The sequence below is a fragment of the Pituophis catenifer genome, unplaced genomic scaffold (genome assembly GCF_029215685.1).
Source record: "Pituophis catenifer annectens isolate HBS135680 unplaced genomic scaffold, rPitCat1.0.hap2 SCAF_13, whole genome shotgun sequence".
Classification (NCBI taxonomy): domain Eukaryota; kingdom Metazoa; phylum Chordata; class Lepidosauria; order Squamata; family Colubridae; genus Pituophis; species Pituophis catenifer.
In genome coordinates, this window is record NW_027256893.1 from 3,601,728 (window position 1) to 3,622,265 (window position 20,538).

General features: G+C 42.7%; 1 protein-coding gene across 3 annotated transcripts in view; it reads right to left on the reverse strand.

Annotated features, from left to right (window-relative positions):
• The window catches only part of GLG1 (golgi glycoprotein 1), an 81,407-nt gene that overhangs the window by 21,383 nt on the left and 39,486 nt on the right, over window positions 1–20,538 (reverse strand). For all 3 annotated transcript variants that reach the window (XR_011601009.1, XM_070953183.1, XM_070953184.1), the window contains exons 5-14: window positions 19,448–19,651; window positions 18,069–18,140; window positions 16,663–16,846; window positions 14,217–14,431; window positions 9,024–9,145; window positions 7,894–7,995; window positions 7,611–7,764; window positions 5,917–6,054; window positions 2,869–2,955; window positions 695–757 (exon numbers count right to left, since the gene is read on the reverse strand). Coding sequence is in view for 2 of the 3 variants with exons in the window: in XM_070953183.1 (XP_070809284.1) it covers window positions 695–757; window positions 2,869–2,955; window positions 5,917–6,054; window positions 7,611–7,764; window positions 7,894–7,995; window positions 9,024–9,145; window positions 14,217–14,431; window positions 16,663–16,846; window positions 18,069–18,140; window positions 19,448–19,651 (1,341 nt within the window). In the remaining variant the exon portion in view is untranslated. The remainder of the gene's footprint in view (window positions 1–694; window positions 758–2,868; window positions 2,956–5,916; window positions 6,055–7,610; window positions 7,765–7,893; window positions 7,996–9,023; window positions 9,146–14,216; window positions 14,432–16,662; window positions 16,847–18,068; window positions 18,141–19,447; window positions 19,652–20,538) is intronic.

The following is a 20,538-nucleotide window of genomic DNA, read 5'->3' on the forward strand; positions in this document are numbered from 1 at the left end:
GACTCCTGGGGGAAGGATATTATAAAATCCCCATTCCCACCCCACTCCTGGGGCCAGCCAGAGGTGGCATTTGCCGGTTCTCCAAACTACTCAAAATTTCCGCTATCGGTTCTCTGAACTACTTAAAATTTCCGTTACCGGTTCTCCAGAACCTGCAGAACCTGCTGGATTTCACCCCTGCCCTGCACTATAATACAAGACTGCAGATTAATTTTTTTTCTCTGTTACGTAGGTAAGTAAGAACAGTGCATTTTACTACTCTGCAGCTCCTTTCTCACCTTCCCTCAAGTGTTACAATACATATACTCTGAGGGAGATGGGCGGTTTAGAAGTAGGAAATAAAAATATAGGAGGACTCTTTCACCAGCGATTCCTTTGCAATAATTCCGTTAGTCTTCTTTCAGAGAGACTATCAAGGCAGCTAACAAAATCCTGGAATCTGAAAAAAAGCAGCTATCCTGACCCAACTTCTCCAGTCTGGCTCCTTGCAGATAGGAAGTGACTGCAATTTCCAGAATCCCTACATCTCCAGTATATTGGAGGCCATCTGTCTGTGCAAACTGCTGACAATGAGCAAATTACAGAGGTTCCAAGAAAGAACACTTAATGGAAAGGGCATCAGGAGAAGTAGATCTTGATGGGAAAGGACTTTATGTTAATGTGGTCGAAACAATGAGAGAAAAGAATCACTTACGTGGCAGAAGGTCTGGATGATGGGTTCACATGCTCGCATCAGCAAGGCTTCTATCTGGATATCCTGTCAGAGGAATCCAGAAACCAGTCAGTTCACTCCCGGTCATGCCCAATTTTTAACACAAACGATGCTCTTAGATACTTAATACTTCTGCTTCCAATACTGGCAATTCAAATGACAATTAAATAGTTACCAGCCCATAAATATTGCAGGGGGTGCCAGAGATGACAGTAATGTTATGCATGTAATGTTCATTTGTCCTCCTACGAATTTAAAACCATCTTATTTCCCATTCCCATAACATCTCTTTATTTTCCTGCACAACTAGATAAGAAGGTTCCCCTCATCCACTGAGTTTACCTATTGATTATCTTTTTATAGAAAATTGCTTTCTCCAACGGGCTCTCTTGTACCATCTCCTCTGTTTAATTTAATAATTCTTCATTCTACTTTATGAGGGAATATCTGGACATTTGTGCCAATCCCACTACTTTTCCTTAAGCATCTCAGCAAACGTTGCAGCTTATGCAAATATTACAAGAGCCTTGGTAGTACAAGGGTTTAAGGCACCCTGTTATTAAGCTGCTTAAGACCAGCTGCCTGCAATTACTGCAGGGTTCGAATCTCGCCAAGGCTCAAGGTTGACTCAGCCTTCCATCCTTTCTAAGGTAGGTGAAATGAGGACCCAGTTTGTGGGGGCAATAAGCTGACTTTGTATAAATATACAAAAGGATGAAGGCTATTGCTGAGCACATTGTAAGCCGCCCTGAGTCTTCGGAGAAGGGCGGCATATAAATCAAATTAAAAAAAAAAAAATTACATTTCTACTGGCTGCAAATAAATGCCCCTTTTTTTCGGTCAGCTCATAATATCACAAGCCTTGCACATCACAATTTGTCCTGTCCTTGCATTTTCCTTTAAGTTGTTTAAGGCACCACCAATAGAAAAAGGCTTTTATTTCTTCTTGTTTCTTCTCAGGCACTCGGATTAAGCCAAGTATGTATGTCAAGCTTGAGGAAAAAAAATAGAGACTCCTCCACTTAATTTTCTCTGCTTACTCAATCGATTTGCTCTAAAGCCAGAATCTGGATTCATTCCACTTTGGAATTCAGATTTTCTTTTCCTGACTTCTTCCACCATGCCAAGTTTGGTTCCCATTCCTTTCTGGAGGATTTTTTTTTTTTAGAGGTATAGCATTGATGGACAGATACTGGACCAAGCCTCTTCACATAATTTCTCGTTTTGGATTGGAAAGAGTCAAAAAGGCAAAGGCTACACACACCTTGCTTATTTGTTAATAGATTTGTCTGCCTAACTGCCACAATTTTATTTATTTATTTATTTTTCAGATTTCTATACCACCCTTTTCCTTCCGGACTCAGGGCAGTGAACAGCCAAATATAAAACATTCATACACAAAAGTTAAAACAGATTTAAAATAATTAAATAAAATTTGGCCCATAATTTAAAACATTTCAATTAAAATCAATATCAAATTTTAAAGCCAACCATAAAATCAGGAGAGCCTGGCTAACTGGAAAAAGTAGGTTTTAAGGGCCTGACGAAAAGTCCAGAGGTCTGGGATCACTCGTATCTCTGGAGGTAGATTGTTCCAGAGGGCAGGTGCCACCACAAAGAAGGCTCTCCCCCTGGGGGTCGCCGGCCGACATTGTCTGGCCGACGGCACCCTGAGGAGGCCCTCTCTGTGGGAGTGAACCGGCCGGTGGGAGGCTATTGGTGGCAGAAGGCGGTCCCGTAAATACCCCGGCCCCAAGCCATGGAGCGCTTTAAAGGTGATCACCAACACCTTGAAGCGCACCCAGAAGTCCACCGGAAGCCAATGCAGCTCGCGCAGGAGAGGAGTCACATGGGAGCGCCCCGTCGCTCCCATAATCCCCCGCGCTGCCGCATTCTGCACCAGTTGGAGCCTCCGGGTGCACTCCAAGGGGAGCCCCATGTAGAGAGCGTTACAATAGTTACAATAGCTAGCGCTGCTGGCTGGGGTATTCTAGGAATTGAAGTCCACCCATCTTCAAGCTTCCAAGGTTGAGAAACACTGGTCTAACCATTCTAGGCACTGGAAGATAAAGCGCAGTTTGCAATCCACTGACGATGACTCAGTGTTAAGCGCCACAGAATAGTGGAGTTTCCTCTCTTGAAGAAAGTCACCTCACCTCAGATTCCAGCTCTGTAAGGTTCCCAACAACCTCCCTGCATTCGGTTACCAGATCATCCAGATGGTCCTGTAGACATTCAAGTTCCTGCACGTAAAAAAACCCAAAACAACAACATATAATACTTTAGGCCCATTTGATTATTCCTTTGAGAATCCTCCAAATGCACAATGAAATGGCTCTGGGCTACTCATTCTTCCACAAAAATATCCCCAGGATTCTGCTATGGATTTTAGCAAGGGTGTTATATATCATTTTTCTGACAAATATAAATCCTGGCCCAGTAAGCCATAATTCTTGCTCCAGGTTGTATTGAAGTAAGAAAGCTAAGATTCACACCCCTCTGAAATACCACTAGTCTCTCAGCTGGTCATTCTTTTAGCTAAAAATACTTGGCTTAAAACAAAGAAAGTAAGGTTTTACACCTAGGCAAGAAAAAACCAAATGCATAGGTACTGAGTAGATTGTACTTGGCTTAATAGCAGTAACTGTGAGAGGGATCTAGGAGTCTTGGTGGACAACCACTTAAATATGAGCCAGCAGTGTGCTGCAGCCACCAAAAAGGCCAACGCAGTTCTAAGCTGCATTAACAGAGGGACAAAATCAAGATCTCGTGAAGTGTTGATATTGCTTTCTAGTGCCTTGAATACTGCATCCAGTTTTAGTCAACACAATATAAAAAAGATGTTGAGATTTGGTAGAGTGCAGGAAGACCAACAAAGATGATTAGAGGGCTGGAGGCTAAAACATATGAAGAACAATTGCAGGAATTGGGTATGTCTTGTCCAGGGGTGTCAAACTTGCAGCCTGCAGGCCGGATGCGTCACACGCTGGCCGTGCCCACTTCCATTTTAGCAAAGGGGGTGGGGGAGAAGTCATGATATGTCACGTGACAACCCCTGATCTAGTCTAATAAAAAGAAAGAATAGTGGTGACATGATAGCAGTGTTCCAATATCTGATGAGCTGCCTCAAAGAAGGGGGGGGGGGGGTCAACCTATTCTCCAAAGCACCTGAAGTTAAGTCAAGAAGCAATGGACGGAAACTAATCAAGGATGGAAGTAACCTAGAACTAAGGAGAAATTTCCTGAGAGTTAGAACAATTAATCAATGGAATGGCTTTGTCTCCAGAAATTGTGGGTGCTCCTACATTGGAGATTTAAGAAGAGATAGGACAGCCATTTGTCTGAAATCATATAGGGTCTCCTGCTTGGGCAGGGGGTTGGACTAGAAGACCTCCAAGGTCCCTTCCAAACTCTGTTATTCTATTAATGCAAAATGCTAAAACCAATTCTTGCATAACATATGGAATGTGCTTGGCTTCTTAATTTTAATATGCACTTATTTCCCAACTAGATTACAATATTTCTGGTTCTGAATCTTTTACTTCGCTTCCTATTTCTCTGGCTGATTAAGCAATTGACCTTGCTGGGGTAAACAGCTTTTGGGCAGCCAATCTTCACTCAAGTATGCAAGTTGCCTTTTAACTGTCTACCTGTAAGGAGCAAGTGCCAAAACCAATCTCCCCTTCATCAAACTCCTTGGAAGAAAGGCAAGATAAGGTCGCATGAATAAGCTATTGAAGAAAATATTCCTCACTTTGTTCAAATACTCATTATGCTGAATAATAAAATCAGTTTAGAGAAACCTCTTATGAAAAAGAGCCCCAAACATCTCCAGCTTTGGGGTTCTTCTTGCTCCATTAGAATTTCTACATTAACATGCTGAAGGGATGTCAAAAGGCAAAACCATCAGCCTAAATTTGCTTCTCCGGGTTTGCCACCAAGTTTTTTTCTTTCTCTTTCTTCAATTTTCAGTTTAATTTAATTTAATTTAATTAATTCAATTTATATGCCGCCCCTCTCCGAAGACTCAGGGCGGCTCACAATACATTTTAAAAAATCATTATAAAAACATTTAAAGAATTAAAAACATTAAAAAACATTAAAACTCATTCATGGCCGGATCTCGCCGGATTGCAAGAGCGAGATCAACGGCCCCAGGCCTGCCGGAAGTGCCAGGTCTTCACCGCTTTTCGGAAGGCCAGTAGGGTGGGGATGGTCCGGACCTCAGGAGGTAACTGGTTCCAGAGAGCTGGGGGAGCCACAGAGAAGACCCTCCCCCGCGGGCCCGCCAGCCAGCATTGTTTAGCTGACGGGACCCGGAGGAGACCAACTCTGTGGGATCTTACTGGTCACTGGGAGCTATGCGGTAGAAGGCGGTCTGGAAGACCGCCAGCTCAGGAATTCTGGGAACTGAAGTCCATGGGTCCTAAATTTTGTCAGAGTTGCCCACCCTTGCACTACACAGTTTCCCTTTAACATCCATAATTTCAAACATCCTTAACAATTTAATAATGTAGCCATCCTGTTTCTTGACCAGCAACCTCACAACTCCCTTTTCCTTATTACTTTCTGCTGAATTCACAATTGATTTTGCTGGTGGCAATCTGGCAGGGAAAGTCGCAAATTGCAATCATGTGACTGCAGATGTCGCAACTGTCATAAGCGCAAGCTGGTTGCCAAGCATGCAGATTGCAATTGTGCGACGGCGATGACCAGAATTTTGAGGACAGGTTATAACCACAACTCATTCGGCACCATTCTAATTTTACGTGGTTGCGGAATGAGCGGCTGCTAACCAAGCACCACTTGTAGTCTTAACTGCACTGCAGAAAACAACAATGACAGTATTCAAAATACGAAAGAGTATCTGCGTCTCCGTGGTCATGTGGGCACAATGGCTATACGCCAAAGGTGTACAGAATGCTGTTATCTTCCCACCGAAGTGGTACCTATTAATCTACTTGCATTTTCACGCTTTCAAACTTGTACAAATTCTCTTCAGCCAACACATGGTCCCACAAGTAATCAAGTTTATATTAAAAGCAGTAAGTTACAGGCATAGAAATGCTCATATTCTAAACCTGAAGAAAAGTTATGTTGACAGATTATTTAAAAGATATTTTCAGGTAATTACCACTGCTTAATTCCCAAATATAACAATTCCAGTCTAGTCTAATTCCGAAAAGAATGAATGCCATAGTTACCTGTCCAGTTTCGGTTTTCTCACTGCACCACTTCCCCAAATCTATCATGCACTTGTCTTGGAGGGCTGGATCCAGTTTCACATCCAAAGCGCGCTGATGCAGAATTCGCTGTACTTCCGCTCTGCATTCTCGCGATAACTACCCAAGACAGATAAGGACATTTGTGATGAACAAACCCACCCAACCAAACATTTGGGGGGTTGTTTCTTCCACAAGCAGATACCAATTCTCCAGCTATTCTTGGCCAAACCCAGTGCCAGGCCAAAACATTGTCTCCTCTGAGTCTTACTTTCTTTGCAGTCCCCTTCCAATTCTTACTTTCATTGATATTTGAATGGCTAAAAGGTTATTTAATCAGAAAGTACTTAAATAAATCACAAGAAGGCAGCAACTGAACTAATTGGGTCAAGCTGCAATTCTTGTTGTAGGATACTAAAAATACATCCAATCTCTAATTTGTGTTTGTGTCAAAATGCTCACAACTCCAGATTTTCTATCCTACATTTAGGAGGCTGCTTACACCAAAAGCTTCACAAACACTACATGGCTAGATAAACTGTCTAATTATAGAAAACATATCATATTTTTATCTATCATAATTATAGAAAGTCATATATCAGCAGAAGACCCAACTACTGGACAGTACAGAAATCAGATTAAAACTAATATTCCAAAAAATTAAGACTAAGTTAAATATAGTCAAATATATTGGAGAATGAAGCAGGGAAGGAAAGTAAGGGATGCTCCACTGATCCTCTGGTTTTCTATAAGTTTCTTCTATAAACCTGACTGTATGAACTTTTTTTTTAATCTACAAAATGCCACAATCTCATTTCAAAAATCCATTCTTTCTTGGAGGCAGTTATGGTTCAATTTCCCCAGATCTCAAACGCATGGCAACAAAATGATGAAACCAAGATGTAATTTGCACAAGAAAAACTTGATCAATCCCACATCCACAGCTGAGCAATAGCCTGCAAAATCTTTCCCCCCACCACCACAATTTCCATTACTCCTCTGTAACATTGGGAAAGAGAACTTCCCGTAAAATGGGTAAAATACAATTTTCCGACTTGGCTTTTTTGTCCCCACACCCGATCTCTAATTGCAAAAGGTCTGTAAACTCTACTTGTAGAGTCACCTGGGTTTGTCAAATCCAGAGGACTCTACAGTATTTCATGAATCCTGGACCACAAAACCATTACAGCTGCAGTCCAAAATACCCAGACAGCATCCAATTCAATCCAATATGGATCTCAGCCTTTCACCTCACATGCTACTGATTTTTTTTTTATCCACGATGCCATAATTGAACCTGGAATCCTCTGATATGAAAGTCCATTGCATTATGAAGTCTCACCCAATGATTAAGAGCTCTTGACCTTCTGGTGGATCCTAGCCTCATTACAGAGGCAAGGAAAATAAAAAACTGCAGGTTTTCACATATGTGAACATCCTAACATGTACATGGAGCTTCCCAGCCAAGAAGGCTGGCGTGTAAAGATCCAAACAACTTGTCCAAAAAAACACTGTGTTGCCTTCCAGATGTTCCCAGACCTCCTGCTCAGTTTCTCTGTTCCCTCAGGAAAATTCCACGACTATTTCATGAACCAAACCCCACTGCATGCTCCCACACCCTATTTATTCTCCGAGAAGCACCAAGAGGTGTCAAGATGAGAGGGGATAATGCCTACCCGTCTTCCCTGTTCTTCTGTGCGATAAGCATGTCTGTATAGGCAGGAGAAGACTGCTCCAGGAGGGATAATCTCGCTTGTTTCATTCCAACCATGGGTGTGACAAAGTCGAGAGGCATCTCCTTGGCACTTACGGTAGAGGACAGAATCCAACCTAGGGGAGCCCAAAGAGCATCAGCGTGAGATTCCTGGGTGACTTGGCTCCCCACAGCGCCAATGGACCAGGAAGGAAATCCCATTGTCACAAGCAAAGCCCCTCAAAGCCCCAATCCCGTGCACTCACTTCCAATCCCGTGAAATGAAGTACTGAAGCTCTAACAGCCGATGTTCACAATCCTCCACCATCTTCTCTGTGTACAAATGCTCCATGAGACAAGAAAGAATCCTACAGGGGAAGCAGGAGAGTTAAGACGGCAAATACAGCATCTCTGCAGCTCTCATATTAGGCACTACAACCGCTAGCCTTTCACAGGCAGGCAGGCAAACCAAACTGCCCACAAACTGGCTGCCCATTGCAACCACACAGCCTTTTCTGGATGGAGAAGAGGTCTACCTCTGGTCTACCTTTCCCTATATTGCTTATCTGTAAGGCCAACTTAAAGCGGCATTAAAAAGACAGTCTGAATCCCTGTATCTATCTACTCTTGGCAACCAACTGCATCCAAAAATCAGGATTTCCCAGAGTTTCTTTTAACAAGATAGGCAGAAAGGGAGGTAACCCTCAATTGGCAACTGTTCGTTTAGTGACCGTTTAAAGTTACAACAGCATTGAAAAAAGTTACCCGTGACCGTTTTTCACACTTACGACCACTGCAGCATCCCCATGGTCACATGATCAAATTTGGATGCTTGGCAATTGGTTCATATTTATGACAGTTGCCTTGTCCTGCATCATGTGATCAGCTTTTGCGACCTTCTGACAAGCAAAGTCAATGGGGAATCCAGATTCATTTAATATGTTACTAACTTAATAAATGCAGTGCTTCGCTTAACAACTGTGGCAAGAAAAGTTGTAAACAAACTGACTTAACAAATGTTTCACTGAGCAACATAAATTTTGGGCTCAATTGTGGTCGTAACTCGAGGACTACCTGTAGAATAAAATTATATAAATCCCAGCAGCTTTAGAGCCCAACTTATCCCTCAGAGGCTTTTTTCAAATTTTACCACTAGCCGCTCTGAATCAGCAGAAGATGGTTTATTTCCCTGAAAACTGAGGGATGTAGAAATGGCCAGGAAGATTCATGGCTCTTAAGGCATCATCACAATACGGATCTCTTCTAGTCTTTCTCAGTCCAAATCTTCCCTCTGCAAGAGACCACCTGCAATCCACCCCTCTCTCTGTGGGTTCCTCCCATCTCAAAGAAACACGTAACAAGTGCTGGCGAAAAAAGGCAGAGCTTGGTCACCTACATGGGATCTCCGGCACGGATGTGCTTGCAGGCTGTTTGTATCACTGACTCGCAGGCTTCGTTCAAAGCTCGATCGATGCGATAATCCGCCACAGGGTCCACCTCCTGGATCAGAGTCTGAAGCTGAAAGGAGGGAGAAAAACCAAAACTTAAGACCCAGAATCCTCGTTGGAACAAGCAGCTGTCTCTCCACCAGTTAAAGCCAGGGCTTGACTCTGTAAGGAGACCATGACTCTGAAGCACGGATGTCACCTCTTCCTTGCAACTACTGTGTGGCCAATAGCTCACGAAGGAGAGGTGGCTTTGGGCAAAGGGTTGTTTCAAACTAACCCAATCAAGAGCAAAGGGCTGAACTTTGACTGGGTCAGATCCTGACTATTTGTAGTTCTGCTCTTTCATTTGGAGCAGATAACTCTAAGTCAGACAGGCAAAGTGTCAGGCTACCCCACAACATCTCGAGTATCCAGACATTTGTAACCCAAAGTACCATTCCCTTCGTCAGGCCCCAGGAACCAAGGCAAGTGTGTCTGTTCTCTGTCTCATGTAATATAGGTGGGTATATAAATAATGTTGTATTTATTTATTTATCTTGTCATGTTTATGTAGTGTAAAATTGGAGATGGTGACCCTTTAAGAGCTGCATGCAACAAAATTTCATTTTTAATGTATGCCAATTAGTCTACATTCGAAGTGACAATAAAGTTATTCTATTCTATTCTATTCTATTCTATTCTATTCTATTCTATTCTATTCTATTCTATTCTATTCTATTCTATTCTATAGGTACTTCTGAGCAGTTATTATTCCTCACCTATAGAAAACTATAAGAGCCTTAACTCTTTTCTTTCCAAAAAACCTTCCCATGCTTTGCTGCCTCTTTGCCTTCTGGAAAGCAGCCCCTCCCTCTTGGAATCCAGACTACATTCCACCATATTCATTAAGCTAACTAAGATTAATCTCAGTGAGAACAACTAGAACCAATTTAGTTGGACAGGGTCTTTTCTCTTCCTAGAACTGACAGATAGGAGGGCAAGGAGAAGCCGCGCTGGGCATTCGATGATGATGGTCTTCCCCTCAATTCCAGCCATGAATGTGAGTTGCAACCTCCCATGCTTAGGGCCTGGATATTTACGGGACCGCCTTCTGCCACCGAGAGCCTCCCACCGGCCAGTACGCTCCCACAGAGAGGGGCTCCTCTGGGTGCCGTCGGCCAAACAATGCCGACTGGCGGCCCCCAGGGGGAGAGAAAACTCTCTCTATGGGAGCACCTGCCCTCTGGAACGAGCTCCCCCCGGAGATACGGACGATTCCAGACTTACGTACTTTCTGTCGGGTCCTCAAAACCTTTTTATTTCATCAAGTCGGGCTGGCCTAATCTCTCCAATTGTGTATTTTAATTTGGATTTTTAATGGGGGATTTTAACTTTCGGGCCAAAATGTTTAATTTATTTTTAAATTGTTTTTAAATTTTGTATTTGATGTTTTTTACTTCTGGCTGTTCACCGCTCTGAGTCCTTCGGGATAAGGGCGGTATATAAATTTAAATATTAAATTAAATTAAATTAAATTAATCTGAAACAGTCTTCAAGTAAAGAGTGTTTGGTGTGAATGACAGCCTAGGAATTAGTGCTCTTAGCCATTTCATTTGGGATGGGAAGAAGGCAAAATATAAGCCACTGGACCCAAATAAAGCAATTATGGAAAACATATTCCAGTTTAATACAGGACAACATTAACAGAGAGATGGCCAGCTTCCAAAGAAAGCAAATCAGAGTGCAGTACTGAAGAGACCTCAACGCTTATTATCCGTTCCTGGAAAGAAAAGAATTCAGTAAAAGGTTCTTGTAAGGAAGCAGATTTATATTAAAGCCTTATCACTTGATGGTTTTCTAAGGAAACAATGCCAGCTTTTAACATTCTACATCTCGAGTCAGCAGAGAGGAAATTGGCCACAGACACCTGTCCGTTATGGACTTGAGACCGCAATTAAACCACAATCTTTCCAAACCCTCGCACCATCTTTGCAAGCTAAGGGAGTTCCCTATTTCTTTGGAAGCAAAATTCTTCCTGCAAACCCAAAGGACCATCTGCCAGGTAGTATGGCAAATGGGGAATCAGCTGAGCTGCATCCCAGCTACTACTTTCCCAGCTGATATGCTGCAAGTCCCTTAATGAAAACCTATCAAGAAAATCTGGATGTTGGAAGGCCACCACCCACCAAATGCACCTATTAAACAGAGGTGTATACCCGACAATGGAAGTCTGCAGGGGATACCAGCATAATCTGTGTCTGTCTGGGAAATAAATCTGTTGTTCTCTCCACTCAAGGTACAAAACCGAGGGATTCCCGTTTGTCACACCGAAACACGAGGAAGTTTTCATTTCAGTCACACACACAATTCTTTGGTTTTCTTTCGTTAATCTTGATTCTGCTTATCCTCCCCCGGCTCGAAACATAAAATGATCAGAGCCCTTCTTTTATATACAACCAGCAAATTCTTGGCAGAATAAGAGTCTGTTATTGAAGAAGAGGGAGAAAGCAGTGATAAAAGATTAATGTTGCTCCCTTTTATCGTTGTTAATTCCTGCAACTATGATGTATTTGGAAATACTAGATGGAAACACTGTGCCGGAAAGATATGTATGCACCGGAATAGGAGAGGTAGCAGCTACATAGAGCAGAACCAAGGCAACATACCCTGAACCTAAGCTACCACATTCCCACAGTCGTGTGTGTGTGTGTGTGTGTGTGTGTGTGCGTGTGTGCGTGTGTGTGTGCAGGCTAGCTGCTCCTGGTTTTTATGCTTACTATATAGGGAAAAAAATGAAATTTAGAATGTTAGTTTGAAGATTCAATAATTGTGTAAGTTATATAGAACTTGTTTGTAATAATTATAGGTAATGGAAAAAGTTGAGGTTATAACTGTACATATAGTCCTCAACTTACAACAGTCCGTTTAGTGACCGCCTGAAGTTACAGCAGCACTGAAAAAAGTGGCTTATGACCTTTCCATACTTACGACCATTGCAGCATCCCTGTGGTTACGTGATTTACATTCGGATGCTTGACAACTGGTTCACATTTATGACAGTTGCAGAGTCCCAAGATCACGTGATCCCCTTTTGGGACCTTCTGACAAGCAAAGTCAACGGGGAAGCCAGATTCACTTAACAACTGGGTTACTAACTTATCAACTGCAGTGAATCACTAATGGAAGAAAGGTCATAAAATGGGGCAAAACTCACTTAACAAATGTCTCTCTTATCAGCAGAAACTTTCGGCTCAACTGTAGTCGTAAGTTGAGGACTACTTGTAATATGGATTTGCCTGGCTGTTGCCCCATTTTAGGTCAGAAATTGTTTAATAGATTTTAAAGGAAAAAATATAATTTAAAGATAAGAATGTGTTTCTGAATTACATACCCAAAATCTGGTATCTATCATTACATTAAAAGAACTATGGATTGAGTCCCACCCTGAATTGATGGTGTGTTTGCTTTCTGTTTATAAACTGGCCCTCTGGTGACACAATGGAAAGATCAATCAATATCATTCTGGGTAGCCACGCTGCATGATAGGTAGATAGGTAGGTAGGTAGGTAGGTAGATAGATAGATAGATAGATAGATAGATAGATAGATAGATAGATAGATAGACAGACAGACAGACAGACAGACAGACAGACAGACAGACAGACAGACAGACAGACAGACAGACAGACAGACAGACAGATGATACAGAGATAGAATGGAATAATAGAATGAGCTGGAAGGGGCCTTGGAGATCTTTCAGGTTAAGCCCCCTGCTAAAGTAGGAGAACCTATACTATTTCAGACAAGTGACTGTCTGGTCTCTTCTTAAAATCCTCCAGTGATAGAGCACCCACAATCTCTGAAGGCAAGCTATTCCACTGGTTAATTGTCCTCATTGTTAGGAAGTTTCTCCTTAATTCCAGATTGCTTCTCTCTTTGGTTAGTTTCCATCTGTTGTTTCTTGTCCTGCCCTCCGATGCTTTGGAGAATAATCTGACACCCCCCCCCTTCTTTGTGGCAGCCCCTCAAATACTGGAATGCTGCTATCCTGTCCCCCCTAATTCTTCATTTCTCTAGACTACCAAATCCAAATCCTGCAGCCATTCTTCATATGTTTTAGTCTCCAGGCCTTTGATCATTTTAGCTGCCCTCTTAACCAGAGTTCTTTTTGTTTCCCATGCTGCTGGAATTGAGAAAGCTGAAGAAGAGGTGGATGGCGTTTCAGGAGAGCCTGCAAGATTGGCAGCTCTTGGCTGCTGCTGCTTCTTCTTATGAGGATAAGACTTCCTTTCCTCTCCTGTTCTCATTCCCTTATCTTACTATTGTAGCCCATTCATTTTCTTGAAAAACCATTCAGAGACCATGACCCTTTCAGTGCCAAGACTCCAACACAAGGTGAGGTTGAGGGAGGGAGGGAGAAAAGCACACAAACTGAGCTTAAAATGCCAAGTCAGCTTCAGTGAAAGCTGTTCACTGTGTTGCCACTGTGGCAACTGGAAAGGAATTAGCAATAGCAATAGCTTTTATTTACATCCCACTTTAGTGCTTTCCAGCCCTTTCTAAGCAGTTTACAGAGTCAGCATAGTGAATCCCATCATCTGGCTCCTCATTTTACCAACCTCGGAAGGACAGAAGGCTGAGTCAACCTTGAGCCAGTGAGATTCGAACTGCCAATTTGCAGGCAGCTGGCAGTCAGCAGAAGTCGCCTGAAGTACTGCATTCTAGCCACTGTGCCACTGCGTTGAATTAGGAATTCAATGGACTTGGGTCCTTTAAGGCAGGGGTTCCCAACCCCCAGGTTGTGGCCCACTACTGGGCCAAGGGTTGTTCAGAACCAGGCTGCAGAGGTGGAAGGCGAGCACGGATGTGTGTGCAGCTTGACTTGCGTGAGTGGTGGGTGCATGTGTCCACCGCTCACTCAAATGGAGCTGCATGTGCTCACCCGCTGCTCGTCAGAACCATCCCATTCCCCCCTCCTCCCGGCAGTCGGCAAAGTCAGGAGATGGTTGCTTTAAGGGGCAGAATTCCTGCCAAACAGCCCACTGCTTTGTCCACAGAAGCCAGACGGGATATGCCCAAGATGCTAAAATTCAGCAAGCGCCAAACGGGCATGCGTTGTGAGGAAACGGTAGGTGAAGACTCCCCCCCCCCCGCCAAGCTTACTGAATGTTGGCAGCTGTCCCCCAAGTTGCCTTTCTCTCCCCGAACCACTTTCATCAGGCAGTGCAGAGTGCGGCCCTTTCGATGCAGCCCCGAGCAATGGTGTTCGATTTCGGTGCGGCAGCCGAGGATGATTTCTGGGCTCAGGGAGAAGTCCTCCATCAGCATCCGCCGGTAGTCCAGCATTTCTCCCTGGCATTCGCTGCTTACCTGCCGGCCTAGGGCAAATCAGAGGAGATTCAGGTAAGGTGGAATAGAATCCCAGCCACACACAAGTTTGGATTGTTGGAATGACATGTCGGAAGAATTGCTCCGGCTGTGACTCATGTATTACACAGACATTCTTGTTGCAATAACAAAAATTGGGAAAGGATTTTCCACTTGGAAATTTTACATTTACTTCAGCATCAGAAAGCTGTTAAAAATTAAAAAAAAAAGAATGATTCTACTGAGTGAAAGGGATGGAGCTGAAGCAGGCACCAACCCAGCTAGCAGCAGTTTTAGTGTTTTCTCACTTAAGCCTTTTCCTAGTAGAGCCTTTCTTTAAATTACTCACATACATATCCGAGCACGTTTTGTTTTGAGTCTGCCACCTCTTTTATTGAACGCTCTAAGCCAACTTCTACTGTCTTTGTTGGGAAAAGTGCATGGAATTTTAGATTTGCTTATTGGACAGACTTCCTGCAACTGGCAATGACTCCATCCTGCATTTTAGTATAGATGTATTATGGTCAATTCCTCTTTACAGAAATTCTTTGATTCGTTGATATCTGGAGCTTATCTTGCATGGCTGCTCATGTCAAGTGACACTATAACATCTCAGGTGGGTTAAAAGTCAGGGCTTTAACTTGCCCTTCCAAAACATAAAATTTCTTTTGGCCCAGGCAACTGTCATGGATTCATTTGTGCACACGGAATTGTTGTTGTGCTGCATCAGTTACATCTGTATAAGCTTCATCTCACAGAAATACAGCCTGACATTCTCCTGTAGAATTTGCTGGTATTATCCAGAATCAATTGCTCACTCAGCCATTGAGAGCTGCACAGCAGCCCCAAGCCATGATACTCCCACTAGCATGCTTCACAGTTGAGTGAGGCTCTTTTATTGAAATGCAATGTTTCACTGTCTCCAAACGCAGCATTTCTCATTAATGTTCAAAAGTCCTGCTTTGTCAATCTCAGCTACCGACACAATATTGTTCCAACTGCCTGCTGGGTCATTCAGGGGGTCTTTGGCAAACCTGAGACAGACAGAAATGCAGTTTTTTTATCCTTAATGTCTTCCGATGCAGACTATTCTTCAGTGTTGTCCTGTTGGTAGACTCATGAACGCTGCGATAAGGTAACACAAGGGCCAGGGTTCTTTGGGCCCCTTGATCTTCGATGATCTGTTCTCGGAAGAATAACAAGGTGCTCTATTTGTGTACTATCTGCCTGACTGGAATCCAACATCTCTGGAAATAGCTTTGTAGCTCTCTCCAGCCTCATGAACGTCACCAGTCTGTGTTCCAAGAACCACGGGGCTCTTTTTTAACCGTGACATGATTTATTGCCACTATTTTCTCCTACGAAGAGAAGTTCGAGCTGCTCAAACGTGCCCCGAAACTCACAATTGTCTTCTGATGGATGACTTTGCTTACACTTCCCAATTGGCTCAAAGTGTTCAATAAAGCTACCTCTTTAGTCAGTTTCTCTTTATCTATTAATAGTCTTAATAGATCAAGCTCGGATTGTTTTGAAGGTCACAATTCTACAGGATTACGGATGGATCTAAAGAAGCATTGTGTGGACTTCAATTCCCACAATTCTGGGAGTTGAAATCCACACCTCTAAAAGTTGCCAAGTTTGAAAATGCTGTACTAAAGTTTTCCCAACTTTGGTGTCACCACTATACATATTAATTCAGGGGCAATCAGGTTGGCTCCAAATTAAATTCAAAATATAACATTGGTTTTAATTCTCTAAATAGCCTAGGGCTCAACCTTCTGACAAAGGCTGATAAAAAATGTTTTGTTGACCAATGTCAATATCTGACCCGTCAGATGCAAGGAATTACGACGACACTGATAGTGGATCAGAATGGTATGTTTTTTTTAACTCACCTGTTTACAAGAATTTTGCTAAACTAAATGCACTTTCTAGAGAAGAGACAGATAACCACTCCACGGTTGGGGGAGTGGGGTGTCAGTTCTCTGTGGCTTCCTCTCCTTCAGAGATTCCAGAGACTGACATGATTTTCAAGAACTCATGCAAAAAAAATTCTGAAGTCTTTTTTACATTTCAACTGCTACACTTCTTTAAAAATATATTATCATTTAATGTGTATTTTCCCCCTATGGTATCTAAGGATTTTGCATGCATCCCATTGACAAGTGTAGCACCCACAGATTTCTTTCTGTTCTGTTCACCAACTAGGGTTTGACAGTACAGCAAAAAGGATAAACTCTACCTCTGTGCACAGCAGATTCGAGACACATGAGCAGGTAAGAGAGACGGGCTTCCCGGGTACGAGGCAGATTCTCAACATTGCAACGGTACTTCTTCAGATCACTTTTGCAGGATTTTGCCAAGGAGTAGCTGACTTTGTAGTCCTGGGCAATCAACTTTTGCCGAGTTGTCAATGCATCCCGACACTGAAGAGGGCATGCAAGAATTCAAGTCAACTGACCATTCATCTTTGCTTTATATTGATTTATGACATAATTAAAATTTTGTACCGATTAAAAATGGAAACGCATCTGAATTAGATTACAAAATGTTCCCTGGTTCCAGTTTTCTATATCACCTCAATCCAATTCTTTTGGGAATGATCCAACGGTTTTTCTGGTTATAAATCTTCTGGAGCAGGAAGTGGCCCTTAGAAATTATGAATTCCTGTTCCAAAAGATTTATATGTAGACCAACCCTGGAAGGGCTGAATCAGTATGTATCTGGAAGGAAAGCAGAACATTTTCTTATTCCCCAGAACAGGCAAACTTAATATCAATACACCACCACTTTTGTCATTCAGAATTTTTTATTTTTTTTTTTAATTTGATTTATATGCCGCCCTTCTCCGGAGACTCAGGGCGGCTTACAGTGCGTTAAGCAATAGCCTCAAGAAATTATCTTGACTTTCACTAGACCAATGACAGAAGTATTCCAACGGACTAGCACAGGGTGCCCTTTGAACTTGCTCTGTCCAACAAGTTGACTAGATGACATTTTTGCCCAAAATCAGTGTTTACTTCCAGTTTCAGGCAAAACCGGGCCCATAGCCAATGAGTTAATTTAGCAACTGCCAAGTTCACTTAATAATTGTCACATTCGCTTAATGATTGCTGCAAAAAGTACACTGAAAAAAATGTACTACTGTAATTTCCAAGTTTAATTACGATCGTAAGTCAAGGACTGTTGTGCTAAGTTCTTATGCAATTCAGACCAACTTTCCCCCAGACCACAGAACACGGACAGAGATGCTTTAATACTAACCCCATCCTTCCACCTAAATCTCCTCCCCTTTCCACTGTCCTTCCACCCAGCTAATATGATCTCCATAGATCTGCCTGAGTGGCCTAACACAAACTGGGAAGTTTGTGGTTCAGCCTATTTTAGGAATCCAGCCATGGTCTCAAAGGTTGCATGAACTACCTTATCTTTTTAAGACGTAAGGTGATTTAGTTGAGTACAGTGTGTTTATGTGGATAAACAACTGCAGTGTGTGAACTCCTGACTCTAGTTAGTCAGCCGGCTTGTTCTCTCTTGGGTGCATAAATAAGAGAAAGCCAAGAGGTGACTGAGAAGCCAATCTTTGGGTGACGGAGGGGACAGCAACTAAAAGGCTGAATCCAGCATTTTCTCTTGGAGGACACTCACCTTTTCACTCATAGCATCTTCAAACTTGTGGTTAAATAGACACTTGTATACCCTGCCTTCACCTGCTTGAGTCTGTGAAATAAAGCAACAACTCTTTTAGTAGGTTTCACCAATATATTTATAATTAAAATATATTTATATTATAGTCACTTCCAAAGATCTGATACACATGTTATTCACCATATACTGTTTCAATAAACTCATGAAGACACAGTGAAACACCATTATTGTCAAAGCCAAGTCAAATGGAGCTTACAGCATCAGCTACGCTCCATTTTACTAATGTATTTTTATTCATTGCACCTCCCTGAATGCTTTTTGATTATAATGCTGTACTCTCTAGTTTACAAGTCTGTTGTTATTTACAAGGTAGCATCCTCAGTAAAAATGAAATCAATGTTGAATCAAGTTTGTTATTTTGTAGTGTTTGTTTATTTTGTAGTAAAAAGTAATCTCCTTAAATCAAGCTTGACTTTTTGTTGCCTTCATGACTGTGTCCAATAAGTTTCCCTGGCAACAATGCAGGCCATATTATTGGCTTTTTCCTCTTCTTTCTTTTCTGTTCATTGCTGGGCTGGAGGAATCCCATCCCAAAACAGGCCATTCCAAACTACATAACCATGGTTTAGTGGGCTTATTAATATTCTCCAGCAATTCCCTTCACCAAAAACCCAGCCACAAGCAGACCAATGCTAGTCCACAGAGCAAGGGCCAAAGAGTCCACAAGGCACTTGAAAGCTTCCCAAATGAGATAAACTCACCAGACAAAATTAAATCCACAACACAAGAGGGTTGACAAGACAAAAAAAAAAAAAAAAAAAGGCCCAGAGTTCACAAGGCACAATCCAAATCAAAATGTCAATCCAAAGCAAGGCAGGAATCACAACCAGCAGAAAACACACTGCTAGGAAACGAACACGTCATTCCCAGCATTGCCTCCATCTGTCTGCTGTGTTAAAAAGCCAGCTTCTGCTGCAGCCCATCAAGCAGGGCGAGGCTGCCTCCTTGCAAGTAATCTGGCTGACCTTCTCTGCTCCTGCCTTTTCTCTGCCTTACTGTTCTTGGATCAGGTGCAGAAGACAGTTCCTCTTCCTCATCCCTGACTGGCTGCAGCTGCATCCTTTCCCCACCTGAAGCCCCAGGGCTGCCCTGCTGCAGCTGTGCTTCAGCCAAATCCCTCTCAGATGGCTGCTCAGAGCCATTGACCAAATCTCCTCCTGAAGTGCCTGGAACTGGTTCATCCTCCCCCAAGATGACATCTGGAGAGGTATTTGGAGAAGCTTGGGGGGGGGGGGGGGGAGAAAGTCATCAAGCCAGCCAGATCTGCTGAAGGGGGACATTTTAGCTAAGGAGGACGAGAAAGCTAAGCAGAAACTTACAGTTTCACAAAAGTGTTCCCGATCATCTCGGCAAGCAAAATAGAGATGCCGGTCCAGGTGGAAGTCATCCGATGACAGCTCCGCCACTCGGAGAATCGCCTTCATGCACGACTCTGAGACTTTGATGCGATGCTCGTTATCCTCTGCCACTTTTACCAGCCCTTTCTCCAGGCAGGCTACCACTTCCCCTTGAGAATGGGCATCCTGCACGCGGAAAATGAAATTGTTCAACAGAAAAAAAAAAATTGGTACAATTTATAGGCGGTTTTTGACTTACGGCCATTCATTTAACCACTGTTCAAAGTTACAACAGGACTGAAATAAAGTGAATTACAACTATCGCAGGAGCCTCATGGTCACATGATCAAACTTTGGGTGTTTGCCAACTGGCGTGTTCATGACCGCTGCGGCATCTTGGGATCATCATTTGTAACCTTCTCTGAGAGCTTCTGACAAGCAAAATCAATGCGGGGAGCTAGATTCACTTAGTAACTATATGGTTCATTGAATGACTACAGTGATTTGCTTAACAATATATGGTGACCAAAAAAATTATAAAATTGGGGGCAACTCACTTAATGACCATATCATTAGCAATAGAAATTTTTATCCCTACTGTTGTCATAGAGAACTACCTGTTTTGAAAATAAAACCAAACACCAATCCCAATGATAACTTCAATCTAAGGGCATTCTCAGCCAATCAAAGGCTAACTGACTCTTGCCATAAACATGTCCAGATAATAACACAAATTCCATATAAAAATAAGAAATCTAGCCATTATCTTCTAAAGGTGCTTTTTCAGGAGGCAACTAGACTTTCTGATTTTTTCTTTGAAGACATTTCACTTCTCATCCATGAAGCTTCTTCAGCTCTGACTGGATGGTGGCAAATGGAAGGATTTATATTCCTTGCAGACAGCTGGTCATTTGCATCCTTTTAGAGGGTCACTGAAGCACTGGGAGGTTTATCTGTGTCCTCAGGGTCACTTGAGTGGTGCAAATGGTTCCTGTAGTCTGCAATTGTTTTCTCTGGAAATCCATTCCTACTCCCACCAGGGCTGTGGAGTTGGGAGATAAATGTTCCGACTC